The sequence below is a fragment of the Myotis daubentonii genome, chromosome 13, assembly GCF_963259705.1.
Source record: "Myotis daubentonii chromosome 13, mMyoDau2.1, whole genome shotgun sequence".
Lineage (NCBI taxonomy): Eukaryota > Metazoa > Chordata > Mammalia > Chiroptera > Vespertilionidae > Myotis > Myotis daubentonii.
Window position 1 is genome coordinate 47156005 of NC_081852.1, and position 21048 is coordinate 47177052.

At 49.5% G+C, this 21048-nt stretch overlaps 2 protein-coding genes across 9 annotated transcripts in view; one reads left to right on the forward strand and one right to left on the reverse strand.

The window, feature by feature from the left end:
- Positions 1-659: 659 nt before the first annotated feature.
- ACTR1A (actin related protein 1A) lies at positions 660-14123 on the reverse strand. The gene is made up of 11 exons (XM_059661245.1): positions 13968-14123; positions 8694-8758; positions 7562-7637; positions 6717-6842; positions 5796-5920; positions 4902-5118; positions 4129-4221; positions 3337-3511; positions 3172-3233; positions 2524-2564; positions 660-2436 (listed from the first exon to the last, which is right to left on the reverse strand). Exons 1-11 carry the CDS (start codon positions 14013-14015, stop codon positions 2334-2336), a joined length of 1131 nt encoding a protein of 376 aa, XP_059517228.1. The 5' UTR covers positions 14016-14123; the 3' UTR covers positions 660-2333.
- A 3628-nt stretch (positions 14124-17751) lies between these two features.
- The window catches only part of SUFU (SUFU negative regulator of hedgehog signaling), a 90360-nt gene continuing 87063 nt past the window's right edge, over positions 17752-21048 (forward strand). For 2 of the 8 annotated variants that reach the window (XR_009448254.1, XM_059661249.1), the window contains exon 1: positions 17752-18160. Coding sequence is in view for 7 of the 8 variants with exons in the window: in XM_059661249.1 (XP_059517232.1) it covers positions 17979-18160 (182 nt within the window). In the remaining variant the exon portion in view is untranslated. The remainder of the gene's footprint in view (positions 18161-21048) is intronic. The other 6 variants (XM_059661250.1, XM_059661252.1, XM_059661251.1 and 3 more) reach the window with 6 other exon arrangements.

Genomic DNA, 21048 nt, shown 5'->3' on the forward strand with positions numbered 1-21048 from the left:
AGCCAAATTTCTTAAACTTAAACTATATAGGTAGGTACATTGTTATTAACTTAATTAGGGTACTCCTAAGGCTTAGGAAGAGCCACACTCAAGAGGCCAAAGAGCCGCATGTGGCCCACGAGCTGCAGTTTGCCGACCACGGCTCTAGGCCAATGGTTTGTTGAGGGCCTCATAGTCCCTAAGAATGCAGGCTGTAGGGCTACAAGCCTGGGTTCAAATCCTAGCTTTGGGAAATTACGTGATCTCTCTGTGGCTCTATTTCCTCATCTATAAAATGGATGATAAAAATATACTATATAGGTTGTTGAATCAAATGGGTTAACATTTGTAAAGTGAAGGGCAATTTTCCCCCAAGTATATAGAATTAAAATGGAGAACTGATTACTCAGAATATCTGAGCATGGGCCTCAGGAACCGCATTTTAATGAGCTCTTCAGCTTCTTACACACACGGACGTTTTGAGAGCCTCTGACTTAGGATGTCAGATGCTGCTCCCCTCATTTGGGTGGAGTCTCACCCACGGGCTTGACAGGCTGGCACTTGGGCTAAAGCTGGCCAAGTTTGGCTGGGGCAACAGTGCCCTCTAGAGGACGATGAGGCCTCAGATTCGGGGTCCTGGGCTCCTCCCTCTTCCCTCCCAGCACTGACAGGCCAGCTGAGTGTCTATTGGAAGGACTTTATTTAAGTACACTGGGCCCCACCAGGCAACGTGGTTTGTGCAAGGCTGTGTGAAGGACAGGCTTGGGCTAAAAGAAGGGAGGTGAACTGGTTAAGCACACTGCAGTCCGCGGGCCGCAACATTGCTTTCACACACACCTGCCGCTGTGGCCCACACCTAGAAGGGCCTTTCATCGTTGGATGGCATGGGAAGACTGCCTGAATCTGGGATTGGGGCAGATCTTGGTGTCAAGTGAGGGTGCCGGTGAACATTGGCCAGACCCAGCTTTGTACCATCGGGCTGAAGGGCCTGTGGACCACTGCTAGGCCAGCCCAGTCCAGAGTACATGCTTGGCCCCACTGGACCAGAGGTGAGCCTGAGCCCACCAGTTCCTGGCACCTGGGTCTGGCCTCCTCCCTCCCTAACTACTCATGTCCAAAGTCAAGAATGGCACAATATCAGCCCAGAGGGGACCTTCTCATCTCTACAACCTAGCCCCTCAGGTCAGCTAGAGTGGGAAAAGGCAACTTGGTTCATTGCGGCTTTCTCCAATCCTAAGGGTGCTAGATCCCCCAACACCCCTCCTTTGCTAGGGCCTCTGCCAAGGAGTGATTCTACCACCTGTTTCAGAAAAATCCAACCAGCAACCAGCCTGTGGATTCCAGGGCAGTGAGCAAGTGGGAGAGGGAGAAAGGCTGTGGGAGTGACTTTGAGTGCAACCTCAGATCCCAAATGGCCTCAGCCTATGGATACTGTCAGTTCACCCTTTGCAGGGAGTGGTGGGGCCCTGGAGGCCATGCTAAGCTTAGATGCTGTAAACATTAGTGTGAACAGGGTGACTGGTGGGCAGGAGGCAATAAGCTCCCTCTCTCCAGTTCCCATACTGAACAAACAAATAAATAACATTGTTTGAAGATGGCATTGCCCAAGGATGGATGAAAAGTAAGTAATGGCCTGGAGCCAACAGGTTCCTTAAGCTCTCCCAAGATCCCCTGGATGGGGCTTGGGATTGGAATTTTAACTCTGCCGCCAATCAAAAGTAGCACTACTCCTGCCCTCCTCAAATGCCCAGTGTGGTCCTGGCCCCCACGTAAAGTTAAGAGCATCCTGCCCTCTCCCTTCCAGCCTCCCAACCCAAACTGCAATCAAAACCAGATAGAACTCAACCCCAGTTTCGGTCCTCAATCCATGATCAAGAGGCATCAAGAACAGAATGATGAACAAGGAAGGCAGCAGCTGCCTTGGGCCTCAGGGCACCCTGGGGAAGGGGTGGGGGTGGGGTTTAACCAGCTTAGGATGGGCAGCAGCAAGGTCTCCCTGGGGTTAGATCTACCTCCCTCTGTGTCCCTATAGTAGGTAGTAAACGTAGTCCCACACAGCCAGACAAAGGCCCAGTAGACGAAGGAATGGGGCCCTCTGCCAGCATTCTTTCCTGTCAGGGGCCAGTTAGTGGTCAACCCCAGGCCTCAGGCCATCACCATCGTGGGTAGTTCATCGTCCTTTCTGGGCCCTGGGATCCCTGGGCCACACGGCACTCGCATAGGTGCACATACTTGTACCCACACATCCACACACACACACACACACAGGCAGTTCCTTGCAAACACTCCGACTCAAGAAAGCGAGTTTTAAAGTGGAGTTAACTTCAGAGAAAGATGAAGATGATGTCCCAGCATTAGAAGGTTTTCCTGTGGATGGATCGGGCACCGTCTTCCTCGTATTCCTTCTTGGAGACCCACATCTTCTTAAAGGTGTCCAGGGAGGCGAGGATAGAGCCCCTGGAGTAGAGGGAATCAAAGGAACACTGTGAGAAAAGAGCGTGGGTATTTGCTTCCTATTCCACTCTTATTCCCTGAACTACTCACCCGATCCATGTGGAATACAGTCTCTCCTGAGGAGCAGATATCTGCAAGGGGAATAGAAAGAGGAATCTGAGACGTTCACCCTCCCCTCTCACTTTTCCTTCCAACTCTCTTCTTTATGGCTAATTCTCACCAGCCAAGGCAGTGGATGCATTTCACACAACAGACCAAGTGGACCTGCTGGACCCTGTGGTCTCTCGCACCCTAAGTACAATTCCCAGAAAGGCTGGGCTATCTAGGGGCAAGATGCCATTGCAGGAACCACACTCCTTCACTTAGAACCCCTCCTTTCTCAGGCAGACTAGCTCCCCTCGGCAGTCACTAAGATGTTGGACTGTCACAGGGGAGTAGCAAAAGTCAATCTCCTATCAATGTCAGTTTCCCCGGAAGACCACACGGGGGCCTTCAGCCTAGCACCCGGCGTCATCTGGGTATTAGAACTGTCCCCCTTTGAGAGGATGGAGAGTGAGAACGGGCCCTCCATTCTGGCAGACCTCAGGGTCAGTGTGGAAGTGGGAGCATCTGGCAGTACCTGTGGAGCCCTGGCTGCCTGAAAAGCTTGGGCAGAGCTGGAAAGGAGGCCACACCATATGGCACTATGGACCCTTGGAGCCCAGTCCCACCCAGCCCTAGCCTGCACCACGGTCCTACCCTGATCTTCACATCTTTTGGAGCCAGTTTCTTCACTTCACTCAGTAGCCTGTCACCAAAACCTGAATGGGCAAGAAAGGAGAATCTCAAGTCAATTCTCTGGGCATCTGGGCCCAGCAGGATCTGGAAGCTTTCTGGGGAAGGGCCCCGAGAGCAAAGACCAACCTTTGAACAGGGTGGAGCCTCCTGAGAGGACAATGTTAGAGAAAAGCGTGCGCCTCAGGTCCATGTCAGACTTCTGGATGGCAAACACCAGCACCTCGTGGATGCCCTCACTCTCCTCGCCGATCAGGTCTGGCCTGAACAGAAGCTCAGGTGCCCGGAATCGGGAAGGACCAATCTGCAGGGTGGAGGGCCAGCTTCAGAGGTGGAACGGGGGCCGAGGTCTCTGGGAAGGGGGATGGAAGAGGCCCCTGTGTCCACCTCTTAGTAACCAGGTGGCTATGAAGTCCGGGCTTAGGAAAGACCTCAGATGTCAAGGTCTCAAGGAACAAAGATAGGGTTCTTGGGAACAAACAGGGAACAAAAAGAAACAGGGCTCCCAGGAAACTAGAGAGAGGAAGCTCCTCTGTTTAATCCTAGCTCTGGCATTATCCAGCCAAGAGACCTTTGGCATTCATACATGGACTCATTCACTCATAAAAACTTCTTCCAATCAATGGAGGCCTGGGGAGAGGCAACCCAGCCTATGCTGTGCTCACGTAGTTACGGACAGCACTAACCACCCTCTTCCTGACCCCATCCCGACCCAGGAAAATGCCTCTGGTGCCTCCTCGCCACACAAGAGAAGCCAGGTCCCTGGCACACATCGCTGGGCAGGCGGTGGGACTGCTCACGAGCTCTGCTGCTCCAGGAGGGCTGACAGAGACGGGCACATGTGATTCCCGCCGCCCCACGAAGAGTTCTGTACAGGCCCAGTCCTTCTGGGGGCCTGAGGGCACAGGTTTGGTCGCCTACCTCAATGGTGCTGCCATCGGGCAGGTAGTACTGAGCCTTCTCCGTCTCTAGTGTCTCATCCTTCTGGGGGTTGATGGACAGGTAGCAGGCTCTCTGCAGAACCAAGCACGAGTCAGGCAGGCAGGAAACCTGGCACCCACCTGGTCAAAGTCCCGGAAGACTGACACGCTGCTGCAGAATCTGCCATCGCAGTGATTGCCCTAACTGTCATGAGAGCTGCTGCCCTACTGCAGGAGCAGGGGATTTCGTTGGCATCCACCAGATGGCACTTAGGATATGAGTGCCCACCTGTTCCACCTTCCTGGTGGGCAAGTGTGGAAACGTGGTTCCCTGGATCTGGGTCTGAGAACACAGCCTACTCTTAGTCCAGACTCAGGCATCTTTCTTCTACTGCTCATATGGCTCTGGGTGCCACTACCCAGCTCAAGAGGTTACCCTACCGCCACAGGTGCCAGAGGACTCAGTTTACTTAAAAGAGAAATGTATTCTGAATTCCTCAAGGATGGAAAGAACATGTAATTTGTACATAAGGTCTGAAAAACATAATGACCACCCAACTTAAGAAATAGAAGCAGCTCCCTTTCCCCTACAAAATGGTAGCTCTTTGGGAAGGCGAGTGTGTCAGGGGGCCCAGCTGGAGATCTCACAGCTGTCAGGAGGCCTAACCCAGACCCCTAGGACGGGAGCTTCACCTCTTCACTCCGGGTCCTGAGGTCCTGGATGCTCCGTTCCCATTCCCTAGCCCATCCCTGGGCCCACGGGGCAACACTCACTTCTTTTATGGCCTTGACAATCTCAAACTCTGAGGATGAGTGGAAATCATAGCCCTCCTTACGCAGGTAGAGGCGAAGGAAGCGAGAGACGTCTCGGCCAGCGATGTCGATGCGCATAATTGAGTGAGGCATGGCAAAGCCCTCATAAATGGGCACGGCATGGGTGACACCATCCCCAGAATCCAGCACCACTCCTGTGGTCCTGCCTGTGGCATAACTGAAGCAAAGGGGGCAAACCGTCACTCACGCCTGCCTCCTCACTCTGGGCAAAAACTTACTTCTTTTAAAGTTCAATGTCAGCTGAACTAAAGCTGGGGCCTGCCTTTCTCCAGGGCCCTGAAACGGGACTGAGAACTAAGGATGCCTGGGCACTGAAACACGCCTTCAAAGACCTGAATGAGGAGCTGAGCCTCTCCAAGCTCCCTGCCCACGCCCAGAAGAGCAGGCATTCCAATCTCAAGAGATGCCTGGCCTTCAGCCGGTCCATGGACCCAGCTGAGGGGCAGATTTTACTCTCTACACAAGAGGAAAAACCTCAAATGCCCACAGGGCTAGGCAGGGAAAGTACATGAGTAAAGGAAAATAAGAGTATTTTCACTTCCACAAAAACTAGCTTTTCTCCCACATAATTCTCTAGGTCTGTCCTTAGTTTTTTCTCTTTTGGTAGAGACGAGGAGACAGACATATACTTCTGTGGTATGAGGCGGTGGGGACCTCACTGTGTTTCATAATTAGCAACTGACACTCTGCCTTGGTGTTGGGAGGACAAGGAATGGAGTGAACGGGTGAAGTCAAGCTGGCGCACTCTAAAATGGCAGCCTATTTTAGCCCACAGGAACGCCAAAGGAACTGCTTTCCCCTCGCGGCCAGGCTCCCAGCCAGGCTGCTACTCACAGGCTGAGCACAGCTTGCATGGAGATGAAAAGGGCTGGCACATTGAAGGTCTCAAAGAAAACTTCAGCAGCTCGTTCTCGGTTTTTCCGTGGGTTTAACGGCGCCTCTGTCAGGAGCACAGGATGCTGGTGAAAAATACCCAGACAGCAATCAGGGTGAGGCCAGATGCCCACCCCTCATTAGTGCTGGAGGAGAAGCCCGTGTGTGGCTGGCCAGGGGGCCTTCGTTGGTCTCTCTCCAAAAAAAAAGACAAGCTGGCCTATCACTTACCCTGCCCAAGTCAGACCCTCAACTTTCCAAAATCATGCCCCCTTTCAAGTCTCATTCTGACCTCACCTCCACCCCTTTACTCCTCTTCTTCCATGACTCTTACATCCCTGTATCTACTATATATATAGCTCCAGTTGTCAAGAAGATTTTGCTAATAAGCTATTGGAATTATTATGATAAACATAGTTTAAATTTTTTTTCAAAACAGAAAGTTAAATTTTAAAATTGAACGTACTTTTAAAAAATCAGAACTTATCTCTCCCCTGGAAATTCTGGTCCACCTACTGTGCACATTCCTCAGTATATCTGAGTGGAGAGTTACTCCTTAGAAGTTAGAGTATGTGCTCTGAAATCTGAAAGATGTGGGTTTGAATCCCAGCTTTATTTTATTCATTGGGTGATCTTGGAAACACTACTTGGCTTTTCTGAACTTGTTCTCCTGTTTGTAAACTAGAGAATACTACCCACATCTCATAGGAATGGTGTGAAGATGAAATGCAAACATGTCTAAAAAGCATAAGGTCTGATGCCTGGTACATAATTAAGACTCAAATACTCTTGGCAGCTATTGTCATCGTCCTCATCGCTGGGGTAGGGGTTCTGACGAGCTCTGCACTCTCTGCAGGGCTGCCCCGCACACAGAACTCTCACCTCCTCTGAGAAAGTCTGCAGCTGGTCCTTAGAATAGACATATTGCCAGATGCGCTCCATGTCGTTCCAGTCCTTGACAATGCCATGTTCCATGGGATAGCGGATGGAGAGCAGCCCTCGGTGCTCCTGGGGACAGAGAGCAGGACTTACAGCAGCAGCCAGTCTCTCAGCTGAGCTGGCCAGTGAACCCTGCAAGTTCCACCCCACAGTCCTCATCTAGGCTAAGGGCCGGTACCCATTCATTCTCCAAATCTCCAACTGTACAGCTGCAGAATGCTCTCACTGCCCAATCAGCGGGCAAATTAGAGGGCCTCTGCATTTCCATGGACCCTTGGGTGTCCTCAGGGCAAGTGACAGGCGACACCCTCTTCATTGCCTGATCCCAGGACATAATCTCCTGGCCCTCACCTCTGGGCCTCAGCACTGGGAGCCAAGGCTGACAACTAGAGTCTGTTGTTTTGCTTCTAGAGGCTGCCTGAGGGCTCTGCCAAACTGTTAATGAACTCATCCCCAGGGTACCCCAGCCAGGATCCACGCCCAATCCCTTTTGCCAAAAAATCACCATGCCAGTCATTTTGATCATTGGCAAGGTAGTGACAGAATCCAAAAGGAAGGCAGAAGCTCTGTTTCCTAGACTGCTCTCTGTTTCACAAATTAGGGTTTTCTTTCCAAAACTAGAAGCTGCTCCTGGAAGAAAGAAATGGATGAGGCCTAGGATAAGAGAACTGAAGGGGAGATTTTAAGAGGAAATCGCTCCTTTTACTCATCGCTATGTCCCTCTGCTGGGACACTGTCCATGTGGGAACTAAAGAAGGTCCTCTGTTAGCTTGAGGAGTGGGAATTACCTCAGCTTTGGGGCCAATGAAGATGTCACCTTCGAGGGCTCCTGCCATGACACGAACGTGCTTGGGTCTGCCCACACTACAAAAGAAAGTGGGGAGGACCATCACTTTTCATTTCACAACACAGGACAGAACACAGGAAGGATGTAGAGAGGCACAGACTTAGGAAGAAATATACTCAATGCTCCTGTGATTATCTTTAAGGAGGGAAGTTACAGTTGATTTTGATTTTCTTATTTCTCCTTTTCTGCATTTCCCATAATTTCTACAATGAACATGTATTGAGTTATGTGTGTATTATTTTTATATTATGTTATTAAAACAAATTTTAGAGGATTCTATACCTCTAGTTCTTCTCCTTCCCCAATGTATGTGGAGACCAAGAGAGACAAGAAAACAATTTCTAAATTAATGGTTAACTCAAAAGATTTGAGTCTCTTTAGCCCTCTGCCCAGGCCTTCTACTCAATAAAACTATGCTGTTATAACTATGACAGATGGCCTTCTTTCTTTTCTTTTAATCCTTACCCACGGAAACGTTTTTATTGATTTTTAGAGAAAAAGGGAGGGAGCGAGAGAAACACTGATGTTAGAGAGAGACACTGATTAGTTGCCTCCAGTACACGCCCTGACCAGGGATCAAACCCTCGACCTTTTGATGTCGACACTCCAACCAGCTGAACCACCCAGCTAGGGCAGATGGCTTTTTTATTTTTCTCCGGCTTTAAGCCCTTCCCCAGGCGCCCGTGCCCTTCTCTTGCCTGCAGTCTCTCTGCCTTAGGAGGAAAGTCCTGAGAACTCATTCTCACTAAGGTTGGAGGTATGGTTTCATGGTTAACCCCATCCTGGGTGCTAGGAGAATTTTAGAAAAAGGGCTCCATGAAGAGGGTGTCACCCAAAGCAATGAGGTACTGATGAGAACATTTTTGGCATCAGATAAAAATCTGCCAGTGCCTCTCAAGTTGTACTATGTAGGCTGTTTCCTTAGCTTCCTCCAAAAGCCAGCTCCTGTCCTTCGCTGGAGTACCAAGACTGACCTGAATGACAGATCCCTTCTCCCTAAAAGATGGAGGGCTGAGCCTGTAACAAAGCTGACAACCTTCTCAAGCTTCTGACTAAGTTACAGAATGACTTACTAGTTTGGAAAACAGTATTTGGGGATCTGATCACCAGCAAAACCAGCTTTAATCACACCGGATCCCTGAGGAGAAAGGAGAAAGAAAAGTCAGAAGTATCACAAAAACAAGAGATTTATATCATACAATATGTATATGGTTTTATTTTTATTTTAAAAAGTGAGAGACCTTAGGGTTGTATCTGATATATCTATTTATATAAGCATGTGTACAGTGAATGCATGCCAAAGGGAAGGAAGTGGAACTGGAGAGGGTGAGAACTTTCACTGTATACTCAGAGTATCAATTGATTTTTCTGTACTCTTTGACTTTTCTACACTGAACATGTTTTACTTTTGGCATTAAAATAATGTTAATAGCTTTTTGGTGGCTGAGAAGCTGGGAGATCCCGGTGGGCTGAGAATGCCAGATTTCACTGTCCTCCCCAGGCTTCAACCGTCCCCTAAAGGTCCTCAATAAAATGGTTTGCTCCCCCCAACCCCCCCCCCCCCAAATATTAATAACGGGGAGAAAAAGAGAAAACCTGAGAAGAGGAAAGTAGCTGGAAGCACCAAAGCAGCCAAGTTCAGGAACACAACCAAGGTGGGAGAGTGTGTGACTCTCAGGCATACCACCACCAGATGTCGGAACTCTCCCTGCCCCGGCGTGTGACAGACACCACCATGAGCACTGCCATGGAGCGCACACTGTCTGCTTCTGACTGCAGGGCAGACACTCTGCGTTGTAGGGTTTGTGGTTACTGTTGTGTTTTTACTCTGCTTTGGTGTACTCACTCGTAGGTCTCCTGATGATAAGGAGCCCTAAAGCACTGTCTGAGAAGAGAGGAGACCCAGCATCACAATCCTGCTGCTCCAATCCTTGGTACGTTGGGTGGGGTGCCCAGAAAAGACCCCGACTTCTCCCACCAGCATCTCTGGGCGCAACCAAAGTAAACACTGATTCTATACACACAGATAGTAACTCCACGCAGGGCAGCTGTCGAGGCTTGATATTGCTTGCAGATATAACCTGTTCTCTTCCTTCTCCGCTCTCCTACCACCACAGCTGATACCTTTGCCCTTCCAGCCCAACACAGTTTGCAGCTAGTTGGGGGCAAACCTCTTCCTGTCAGCAGGGGCTACTACTCCTGGGATGGAGTGTGGTATTTCCAGAACCCACACAGCAAGCAGTAAACACATCAGGAGACACTAAATAGGTTGTCTGCACCGAAGACTTCCCAGCAACAACCCTGGTCCCCTCCCTGTCTCTTATTTGTGCTCTTCCATGAGGGAAGGGGTTGAGATGGGCCATCCTTGTGCCTGACTCTGGCAAGACAGGGAGTAAGAAGTGGTTGAAGGACAGGGAAAGCAGGAAGTTGAGCAGAGCAAGCCAGTTCTCTAAGACAGCAAGAACCTCTGCCAATAGAAAAGAGAGAAAACAGGAGATAAGTGCAAACTCATTGGCCTGGGCAGAACAGCAAGAAGCCTGGAAAAGGTGCAGCTATACACTGAGCTGCAGACTGGGAAGAAGGAAGAACTATCCTCCTGCAAACACAGGGCTCTGGGACAGCGGCATGGATAGTGAGAACAGTGCTGTACAAGACAACTCCAGGAGCATGTTAGTTCAAGCTTCCTATAATTGCTCACTGCCTTCATCTGGGTGTGGTGATGCCAACAGACTCATAAGATCTCCTGGCACAGGCTGAAAAAAGAAGAGTAAAGATGAGACCTGTACTTCAGACTCTAAATATTTTCCTGGATATTTGATTTTACATTTACTAACAAAAGGACTAGAGTCTAAGTCTGTGGTCGGCAAACTGTGGCTCGCGAGCCACTTGCGGCTCTTTGGCCCCTTGAGTGTGGCTCTTCCACAAAATACCACATGCGGGTGCGCATGTACAGTGCAACTGAGACTTTGTGGCCCATGTGCAGAAGTCGGTATTTTGTGGAAGAGCCACACTCAAGGGGCTAAAGAACTGCATGTGGCTGGTGAGCTGCAGTTTGCCGACCACTGGTCTAAGTGACAAGGCAGAGTAAGGTGATAGGTTCATTTCTTCCTCTCTGTCCTTCCTAGCAAGATTATAACAGGCCCAGTTCAAATACCACTGCCTTCCTCCTGAAGAACAGTCCCTAGGTGGGATTAATTATGCTCCTATTATCTCACAAAATCACCATTACCTATACCACTAGGTAGATGCATTTCATTCTGCTCTCATATTTGACTTTATGGTTTCCATTTTTGTCTCTTTTCAGCCCAAGTTCCTCGAGGTCAGAGACTTTATATATCAGCAGTAGCTGGGTACTCAAATAGATGCTGGTTGACTAAAATGAAAATCAAGCTCAAATGGATTGGCAGATGATGTCTAATAATTGGCACCTGAATGAGCAGCTGGAATGCCAGAAGCCCCAGGCACAGGTGGCGCAGAAAAGACCAAGGCAGTGTTGGGAATGATGCACAAGACCCAGGAACCAGACCCAGCTTGTCCCTGCAGCCCCACGAGCTGGCCTGCCAGGCCTCAGGTGTGTGAAGAATGGGTGGGGCTGAGGGAGATGGTTTCCTCCTTCTGTGTTGCCAGAGCTAGGCACCAGGATGTCTCATTTCTCTATTCTGCTCAAGCTATACCATGAGATCATATAAGAAGGTAATCAATTTCTTTAACAGTATTTATAACTAGGAACTGTGTACTTGGCAAATGGGCTGCCACTCTATTATTCACTGGGGCAAAACCAAGTAAAAGAATGCCTTGCAGAGGCTTCTTGAAAAAGCAGTCTCATTAAATATTGGATTTTTGAGGACTCAAATCTGCTGCAGCCACTGCTGACCATTCATTCTCCTTCTGCTTCAGGCAAACAAAGAGCAAATCCCTTAGCAAGGCTCTCCCAGTACCTGCTGGCTATAGGCCTTATGGCTTGGGTGACCTTTATTCTAAGCTCTCCTGATTATTCTGGACATGCTGAAAAGAAAGCTAATTGTCTCCCGTTTTACAAGTGGGAAAAGGATGCTAAGAGATGGAGCCTCAGATTCTAAGATATTGGTGGCCCATTTTGGGCCCAAAGACGTATTATGTTTGGCCCACAAAGTACTTTTTATTTTATTTATTTATTTTTTTTCAAAGTACTTTTTAAAAAAAACTACTTTATTGAGATAAAATTCAATTTACCCATTTAAGGTGTATAAGTCAATGGTTCTTAGTATATTCACAGAGTTATGCAATCATTACCACAATCTAATTTTAGAACTTTTTTCATCATCCCCCAAAGAAACTCTGTATCCATTAGCAGTCACTCTCCATTCTATCCCTCTTCTCTCACTCCTAGTCCTGGTCAACCACTAATCTACTTTCTGTATCTATAGACCACAAACTACTTTTACATTAACTTCTGACAGTTAAAAACTAGAAACTCATACGACATTAAAAATTTCCAATTTCTTTTGAAAAATCAGATCTGGCAACACTGGGTCTGCATTCCTGCAAATATGGCAAATGTCAACATTTATTAAATATGGGTGGTAGGCACATGCTATGTAGGTGCTCTGAATTTTTCTTTAGGTATAATGTCTCTCATTTCTTTTTTTTTTTAAAAAAGGGGGGCTGAAGCAGCATAACATTCCCCCAAACAGTGAAACTCTTATTATTAACTGTTCCTACATTTAGGCTCCCATAGCCACAAAGACAGTGTTTTTTTAAAAATATATATATATTTTCTTATTGACTTTAGAGAGAGAGGAAGGGCGAGGGAGAGAGAGAAACATCAATGATGAGAGAGAATCACCGATTCACGCCATTGAGCCTGCAACCCGGACATGAGCTCTGATGGGGACCCCACAATTCTCCCAAACTGGTGGTGTCTCACTGAACTCAACCTCCTGCTTTTCAAGTCAGGAGCCATACTCCTAGAGAGAAGGAAAGCTAACAACAAAAACACCTTTCCTTGAAAAAAAATGAGAAACTTGGAACCCGATCTCAGTTTGCGTCTCAGCTCCTCCACTCAGGAACCTGGTGGTCTGAAGAGTGTTCTTTAACCTCTCCAGATCTCACGTTTCTGCATCACCTGGGGAGAGTCATGCCCATCCACCTACCAGATCTGGAGCTTAAATGAGATGATGCAAATGAAAGGGCCTTCTCGCTTGCCTATGGTCCCAAGGGCTGAGTCAACGGAGCGGATCTGACGGTGGGTTTAGGGCACAGGGAACTGGCAGTTTTGCCTCAAGGGACTTGGAAGGGGCACAGAAAAGGTCAACCGATCTCGGTAGCACTAAACCCACAACGGGAAGACAGAAATGCAGTGTTTACAATTGTCCTCCTCTGCCCACAATAGGAGCAGTATTTAATTCCATTTGTCACTATTTATGCCTTTTCGTGATGTTCTGGCAAGAGGAATAACGAATAAAGCACTGGATGTAGGGCACCTCGACTGTGCGACCTTGGGCTCCCTTTAATTCTTCGCGCTTCAATTTTTCTCATTTATAAAATGAGAATCAAACTTCCTGCCTTAACCATTCACCCAGTGTTTGTGAGGATCCAATTCGAACGTATGTTCGCGAAACTCCTCCGTAAGCTCCAGAGAGCCTGGCAACTATTTTCACCAGCAACTAGGCGTCCCTGCTTGCTTGGTTACTCTTTTAGCCTCGACCATTATTAACGCTGTGATTTGTAATCACAGAAACAAATGCAATCCTATGGTCATTTCTAGCACCAGATTCTCGAGCCCCACCCAAACGCACAGCCTAGCCGCCCGGCTCCGGACAGAAGGAAACAGCCCTTCCCCACCCGCGGGCGGGCCTAGTCCATCAGACCCCACCATTGAAAGTTCCGGAAGCCAATCCCAACAGCTCTCTTGCAACGCCCCGCCCCTTAGAGCTGAGAAACATTATGGCGGCCCGGAAGAACTGCAGGGACGTAAGCCAATCACTGCAGAGGGCAGTCCTCATCCGGCAAGGCTCAGAGGCGGGGTCATCGGTCAAGATCGACAGCCAAAGCAGCCAATAGAGTTATCGAAAACCGGGAAGGGGCGGGTGCCGGGAGCTCACAGAGCGGTTAAGGCCCTTGAGCCCCGGGCCCAAGGACCCGGCTCGGACTACAAGTCTTCCCTTTATTCACCCCAAAGCTCTCCAACCCACGGTTCCCGACCGGCCGCCCTGCCTGCGGACTATGGGTGGGGGTAGAAAGGAGGCAGCGGTGGTTGAACCCGCCTGACAGGCCTGGCCAGTGACAAAGAGCTGGCGGCATCGGGAAGCGATCCCTTCGGGGAGGACAGCAGAAGTCCCTTTAGAGATAGGAAAGATGCAACTCACGTTGTCGATCACAACAGGCTGGTTGGCGATAACATCGTAGGACTCCATGGCAGAGGAATCTCTACCTCCGAGGAAGGAACTGCCTGCCCGGTCCGCTGCTAGTGCCACTGACACGCATGCGCAGACTAGCCGCCGGTGCAGGGCGAAGAGGGAGCGGCCCGATCTTGCCTCTGAAGAACTACAACCCCCAGCATGCCTTGCACCTAAGGTTAGAGGCCCAGGCAGTTTCCGAGCCACACCTAGTTTTAAGAGATGGAGTGACACAGTACCCTGGGTTTTGTAGTCTCCAGGGGTAAATAGAAGGGAAGCAGATTTTTTCCCTTTTGATTAAATTTATTGGGGAGACCAAAATTATACAAGTTTCAGGTGCACAATCCTACAACACGTCATCTGTACACTGTATTGTGTGTTCACCACCCCAAGTCAAGTATCGTGCATCACCATTTAGCCCTCCTATAACCTCCTCCACCCTCCCATCACCACACTGCTATCTGTGTCCATGAGTTTTTTCTTTTTTACTCAATCCCTCCACACACGCCGCCCCCCCCCCCCAGCTGTCAGCCTACTACCTATGAGTCTCTATTTTACTTGTTAGTTCATTTTGTTCATTAGATTCCACATACCCTACATAATAAAAGCCTAATATGCAAATTGTCCCCCAGGGAGTTCCACCAGCCAGGAGTTTGACCGCTCGCTATGACGTGAGTTGACCACCAGGGGGCAGCGCAGAATGAAGGAAAGCTCCTATTGGCCCTGATTGCTGGCTAGGCCTACAGATCCTACCTGTGCATGAATTTCATGCACTGGGCCTCTAGTGAGTAAAATTATACGGCACTTGTCTTTCTCTGACTGGCTTATCTTACTTAGGACTCTCCAGTTCATCCATGCTGTCACAAACGGTAAGATTTCCTTCTTTTTTACTGTCCAGTAGTATTACACTGTGTAGATGTACCACAGCTTTTTTTTTTTTTTTTTAGTATAGTAAAGGTGGAGATTTATTGAAGGACAAGTACAGACTCCCACGTGGGGAGAGGGAAAGAGTCCCACAGAATGGACTCCCACGTGGGGAGGGGGTTAAAGGGGGCCCACTGAGTTTTTTTCCCTATGTGTACCACAACTTTTTATCCACTCATCTACTGATGGAAGTTTGGGCTACTTCCAAATCTTGGCTATTGTAAATAACGCTGCAGTGAACGTAGGGGTGCACATATTCTTTCAAATTAGTGTTTTGGGTTTCTTCAGATAAATTCCCAGAAATAGAATTGCTGGGTCATAAGGCAAGTCCATTAAAAAAAAAATGTTATTGATTTCAGAGAGGAAGGGAGAGGGAGATAAAAACATCAATGCTGCCCTAACCGGTTTAGCTCAGTGGATAGAGCGTCAGCCTGTGGGCTGAAGGGTCCCAGGTTCGATTCCGGTCAAGGGCATGTACCTTGGTTGCAGGCACATCCCCAGTAGGGGATGTGCAGGAGGCAGCTGGTTGATGTTTCTCTCTTATCGATGTTTCTAACTCTCTCTCTCTCTCTCTCTCTCCCTTCCTCTCTGTAAAAAAATCAATAAAATATATTTAAAAAAAAACAAAAACAAAAAACAAAAAACATCAATGCTGAGAGAGAATCATTGATCGGCTGCTCCTGTATGCCCCCTACTGGGGATCAAGTCCATAACCTGGGCATGTGCCCTTGACCAGAATTGAACCTAGGACCCTTTATTCGGCAGGCTGATGCTCTATCCACTGAGCCAAACCAATTAGGGCTGATTATCATGTTTTTATTTGTTGATTTATTGATGATAGCCATTCCATAAGACATTAATAAATATCTATCACCATCAACACTCTAATAAAAAAATTTAATACACATGGGGAAGGACATATTACCAGAACAAAGGAAAATAATTTAAATTGCATAAAAGTTGCCTTTTAGAAAATAAGTACATTTTTTTTTCTTTTTGTATATTTTCCTGGATAGGAGTAAACTTTGCAGCAGGCTAACATTCATTTGTCTGAAGACTAGTACTTGGAACTACTAGTATATAATTGACATTGCTAAATGAGAATATAGAGATGAAGAGAAGTTATGTGTCACTGCTTTCAAATGAGCTCAGTACATTTTTCTCTAGATTATTTCCTTCCCTGCTTCAAGTTGCAGGAACCCTTTTAGTCAGTAGCACTGGCCTATCCCTGTCTCTTGGAATTTCTTTAAGATCATTGAGTGGAAGACATTACTTTTTGAAAAGTAATTGTAAACAGGAAAATAATTCCCAAGCTGGTGCCTTAGGAATTAAAAATTCTCTCATTAAGAGAGAGTAATGGGGAAGGGCAGGCCCATAGTAGATAATGAATACTGGTGTTCCTCAAGGCAATCTGCATATATCTGCCTAAAACACAACAAAGAATAGATTATCATCACTAAAAACATTGATTAAATAATTATCACTTTAAGAATTGATCCTCGGGCAGCCCGGCTGGCGTGGCTCAATGGTTGTGTCACCTAAGAATTGATCCTAGTTTACTTAATTATTACTTTCCTGTTTTTTAAACTTTCCTTTTTAAAAATATATTTTTATTGATTTCAGAGAGGAAGGGAGAGGGATAGAGAGACAGAAACATCAATGATGATAGAGAGACAGAAACATCATTGATTGGCTGCCTCTTGCACACCCACACTGAGGACCAAGCCTGCCACTAGGCATGTGCTCTGACTGGGAATCTAACCGTGACCTCCTGGTTCATAGGATGATGCTCAACCACTGAGCCATGCCCTCAGGCCAATTCTTGTTACTTTCTGACAGAACTCCAAAATAGGTATTTTGACATAGGACCCCTGAATTTGGCAGTGTGTCAGTCAATATGGTCAAAGGAAATTCAAAGACATAGGAAACATTTAGATTTATATTCTATTAAAACTAATGTCACATGGCCCAGAGGGTGTGGCTCTGTGGTTGAGTTTCGACCTATGAACCAGGTCACAGTTGATTCCCAGTCAGAGCACATGCCTGGGTTATGGGCTCTGTCCCCAGTAGGGGGTGTGCAGGAGGCAGCCAATCAATGATTCTCTCTTATTGATGTTTCTCTCTCTCTCCCCCCCTTCCCTTCTCTGAAATCAATTAGAAAAAACACTAATGTCACATGGATGAATGAATCGGTCCACTGCCATATCCTATATAATAAAAGGCTAATATGCAAATCAAAGGGCAGAATGACTGGTCGCTATGATGCACACTGACCACCAGGGGGCAGATGCTCAACACAGGAGCTGCCCCCTGGAGGTCAGTGTGCTCCCACAGGGGGAGCCCCGCCCAGCCAGAAGCTGGGCTCAGGGGCTGGCAAGTGGCAGCAGCGGTGGTGGGAGCCTCTCCTGCCTCCACAGCGCTAAGGATGTCAGACTGCCAGCTTAGGCCCAACATCCGCCCCCCACCCCCACCCCAGGGCTCCCAGACTTGGAGAGGGCGCAGGCTGGGCTGAGGCACCCCCTCTCCCCAGTGCACGAATTTCGTGCATCGGGCCTCTAGTTTATGTTTAAATAAATATGGGTTGCGTGTCAGCAAACCAGTGACAAGTCCTTTGTTGGCGTACTTCCCAGTGCTTTTGTGGGACCCTAGCACCGCCGAAGGATGCCTGCACATCTCTACTTAAACCTGGGTTCCTCCTAACACTAGGGGGCGGCCAAGAGCTTTGGGACGCCTCAAACGCAGGGAGAGGGAGGAGACACCTACTGCCCAGGCACGCCGCTCCGGTGACTGGCACAGACATCAGCTAATGGGATCCGGGCTGGGGCGCGCCGGTGCCCCACCCCCTCGAGCGGCCCGCGGCCCCCAAGGCACTCTCTGGCCCGCTCTGCGGCGGCCGCGGCCTGGGCGGACGGTTCGCCGCGCGCAGGCGCGGACCCTGGACCTCGCCGCAGCCCCCAGCGCCTCGGGGAGTTACACCGACGGGGTCCGCCCGCCGGCGCGTCAGTGCGCTCCCGCTCGGCCGTCCTCCCGGGTCCTCCCAGCGCTCGCCGCGCGGGGATGGCGGAGCTGCGGCCTAGCGGCGCCCCCGGCCCCACCGCGCCCCCGGCCCCTGGCCCGACTGCCCCGCCGGCCTTCGCCTCGCTCTTCCCCCCAGGACTGCACGCCATCTACGGAGAGTGCCGCCGCCTTTACCCCGACCAGCCGAACCCGCTCCAGGTCACAGCTATCGTCAAGTACTGGTACGCCCCGGGCCGCGGGAGTCCCGAGCGGCGGGCTGGGGGAGTGTAAGCGCCCGGGGCGAAGTCATTTGCGGGGGAGGGGACAGAGGAGGAGGAGGAGGAGGAAGAGGGGGAGGATGGTTAAAGCACTTGGAAGAAGGGCTTCCTGCTGGGAGGGAAGGAGTTAAGGCTCAAGTTAGGAATGGGGACAAAGGGGTTAAAGAAGACTGCGGGTAGCGAATGGCTAACGCGGGTGGGGAGGTGGAAGGGTTAACTGGGACTTGGAGAATGGAGTGAATGGGGGTGTGCGCAGGAGCCGAGGGGGATCGATAGGAGAGAGGAACTGTAAACGTGGTGGAAGGAGGGGGCGCCTGGAGGGGGTCATTAGTGGGCGAGGGGAAGCCTGGAGGGGGTTGCGGCTGCACTGGGGCGGGGGCGGGGTGGGGGGGTGGGAGTGGGAAGGCGAGGCGGGGTCTGGGGAGCAGTGGGGAGGGCTTCGGAGGCGCGCGGCCGGAGGGGCTGCAGGGCACGGGGCTGCACGGGCTCCGCGTTGGGTGAGGAGGGGCGCTGGCTGTGAGCGTTGCGCTGGTGAAGCGAGGAGGAGGAGGAGGAGGAGGAGGGCACCCTTTTGATACTCCTAGTGAGCTCAGACATCCTATCGGTGCAGTGCTTTTGTGTGGGAAGTTCCACCAAACAACTTTTCCCGATAAACTTTGTGCTAACTCCGCACAGTTCCCTCTGGCTCTGCAGCTGCTTTCCTTTAAGACATCGGCGAGGACAGAGGCAGGCCCAGGGAGGCCCAGGGTTTGGCTGAGGATCGAAGGGGGCCGGAGCACGTACTGACAATGTGGGCCTCGGACAGCGTGGAAGGGAGGCGGTGAGATGTGGAGGCGCTTCCTAGCCGCCAGCTTCAGGATGTAGGCAGCCGTTTCCCAGGGAATCTCTTCAGCGTCTCTGTTGAGGATCAGACCTTTTACAGATGGGCTGGCCTGGGGGTAGGAATGGTCTGTTCTCGTTTCCCATTCCTGTTTCATCCTGCAGCCTCTGGGAACCGTGGGAAAGAAAGAGTCTACCTTCATGATCTTTCTGGACCACAAGTTGACTGCGGGATGGGTTGAATATGTCTGGAACCACATTCTTGCAGGCACTGTGTTAAGATGGCCCCTTCATTGAGTCCTGAAAGATTGTTCAGGCAGGTGCTTGGGGTGTGGCCATAGGGTAGACCTGAGGGGATGTCTTTTCTGGTTGCCTCTCCCTGTCCGAGTCTCTCTCCTCCAGGACAATGTCTTCCTCCAGTAATGGCAGAAGGTAGGCTCCATAGGACTGGAACCAGCTCCCTGTGTTGATGGGAGCATGTGAAGAGGCGGACAGCGTGGAGGACCAGCCACCTGCTCCTTAGGGAGGGCGGCGGGGAGCAGCCAGGAGGTGTGGCCAGTGGTACAGTTCTCTCTGGCAAGCAGGCTGCTCTTTGGTTGAGACGAGTGTATGAAGAGAGCTTCCGAATGAAAAGCAGCTCTTGATAACTTAATCCCCATTCTAATTGCACCTCTATAGTTAAATACGGATTGTGATGAACTCTACTGGATTGTGTCATGAGAAAAGTGGGCCTGGCTCTGCCATGCTGTTTGTTCAGGCCTCATTTGAGTGTAAAGAGAAATTGCTACACAGACTTGGGCAACTGTCTTTGTCTCCAAGTGGCCATGAAGGATAGAGTTGTGTGTAAAAGGTATGGAAGCACAGGCAAAGGACAAAAACTAGTTTGGGCAACTTTTTTTTTCCCCCCTCTGCTGCAAGCTTGTTAACCAGGCAGGACTTATTTTCAGAGATAGACTAAATTCTAATGACGAATAAAGGCAACTCTACAGAATTCTTTGCAATTAGAAATGCTTCCTAGACGTGGAAAAATATAAGAGGGGACAGCTTGGCAACTAGTTCTTTCTAGGTTTGGAGGATTTTGCATGATTAAGACCCTGAAATTAATTCATCGATGTACCTCACATTTGGGATTCCACTAAGGCCTCTTCAGGATGACTGACCGAGGCTGCCTGGGTCTGGGGGTTCCTTTCCTTGCAACGGAAGGGTGGCTCTTGGCTAGTGGACCCTGGTCAGCAAGGACATTCTGAAAGCTGAGACTTAAGTGAGTAGGGATCAGAAGCAGAGAGGCAGAGCTTGTGCTCTGGGGCTACTCCAGCCCTGCAGCTGCCCTGGGGAGTGAAGCCAGGTGTTCAGGGAATTAAGTTGAAGGGTGCTGGGTCCTCAGATAACATCTTTTTCTAAGCACAAAACATGAAAATGTTCTGCAGACTCATCTGCTTCCCATCAGGTTTCCGAGCAAGTAGAACAGAACTATCTGTGCTTGGGGATGAGGTTCATTTGGTCTGACTCTTGGTTATTCCCTGCAGTTGGAGTTTTAGGGTAAAATCTCTCTCCTTGAGAGTACTTCTGGGAGACTTGGCCAGAAAGGGGGTTGTGGTGGCGCGGCAGAGGAAGCATGGAATGGTGGATGCAGTTTTGCCACTTGTTGCTGGGTGGACCGGAGCTGAAGGAGGGGTAGGACTGGGGTTCTGCAGCAGGACAGTGGAGCACACGTGGAGCCTGTAGTCACTCCCATCTGCTCTTGGGCTGTGCACTCTCCTAGGGTCCTTTCAGAGTTAGCTGCTCTTTTCTCTCCTCCCTCCCCGACAAGCTCCCCTAAATCCAGCTGGTTGTGGAATTAGTCAAATGATTTTGGCAAAATCTGAGTTAAGGAAAGACAGGGAGATTCGTCCTTTTCCCTAATCCACTCAGTTGAGATTCTAAGCTATTTGTAGCAACTTTCTTACAAGTTTTATAAATAACTTAGCATTTCTTAGCAGAGAATAAGGATTTTTACAAGAGCAAATAATATCCTGGCAAAGAGGATGAAACCA

Coding starts and splice junctions, on each gene's coding strand:
- ACTR1A (XM_059661245.1), bottom strand. CDS start 14,015: ATGGAGTCCTACGATGTTATCGCCAACCAGCCTGTTGTGATCGACAAC. Junction 6,843..7,561: donor TCATTGGCCCCAAAGCTGAG/GTAATTCCCACT, acceptor CTCTGTCCCCAG/GAGCACCGAGGGCTGCTCTC. Junction 2,437..2,523: donor CTGTATTCCACATGGATCGG/GTGAGTAGTTCA, acceptor CCTCTACTCCAG/GGGCTCTATCCTCGCCTCCC.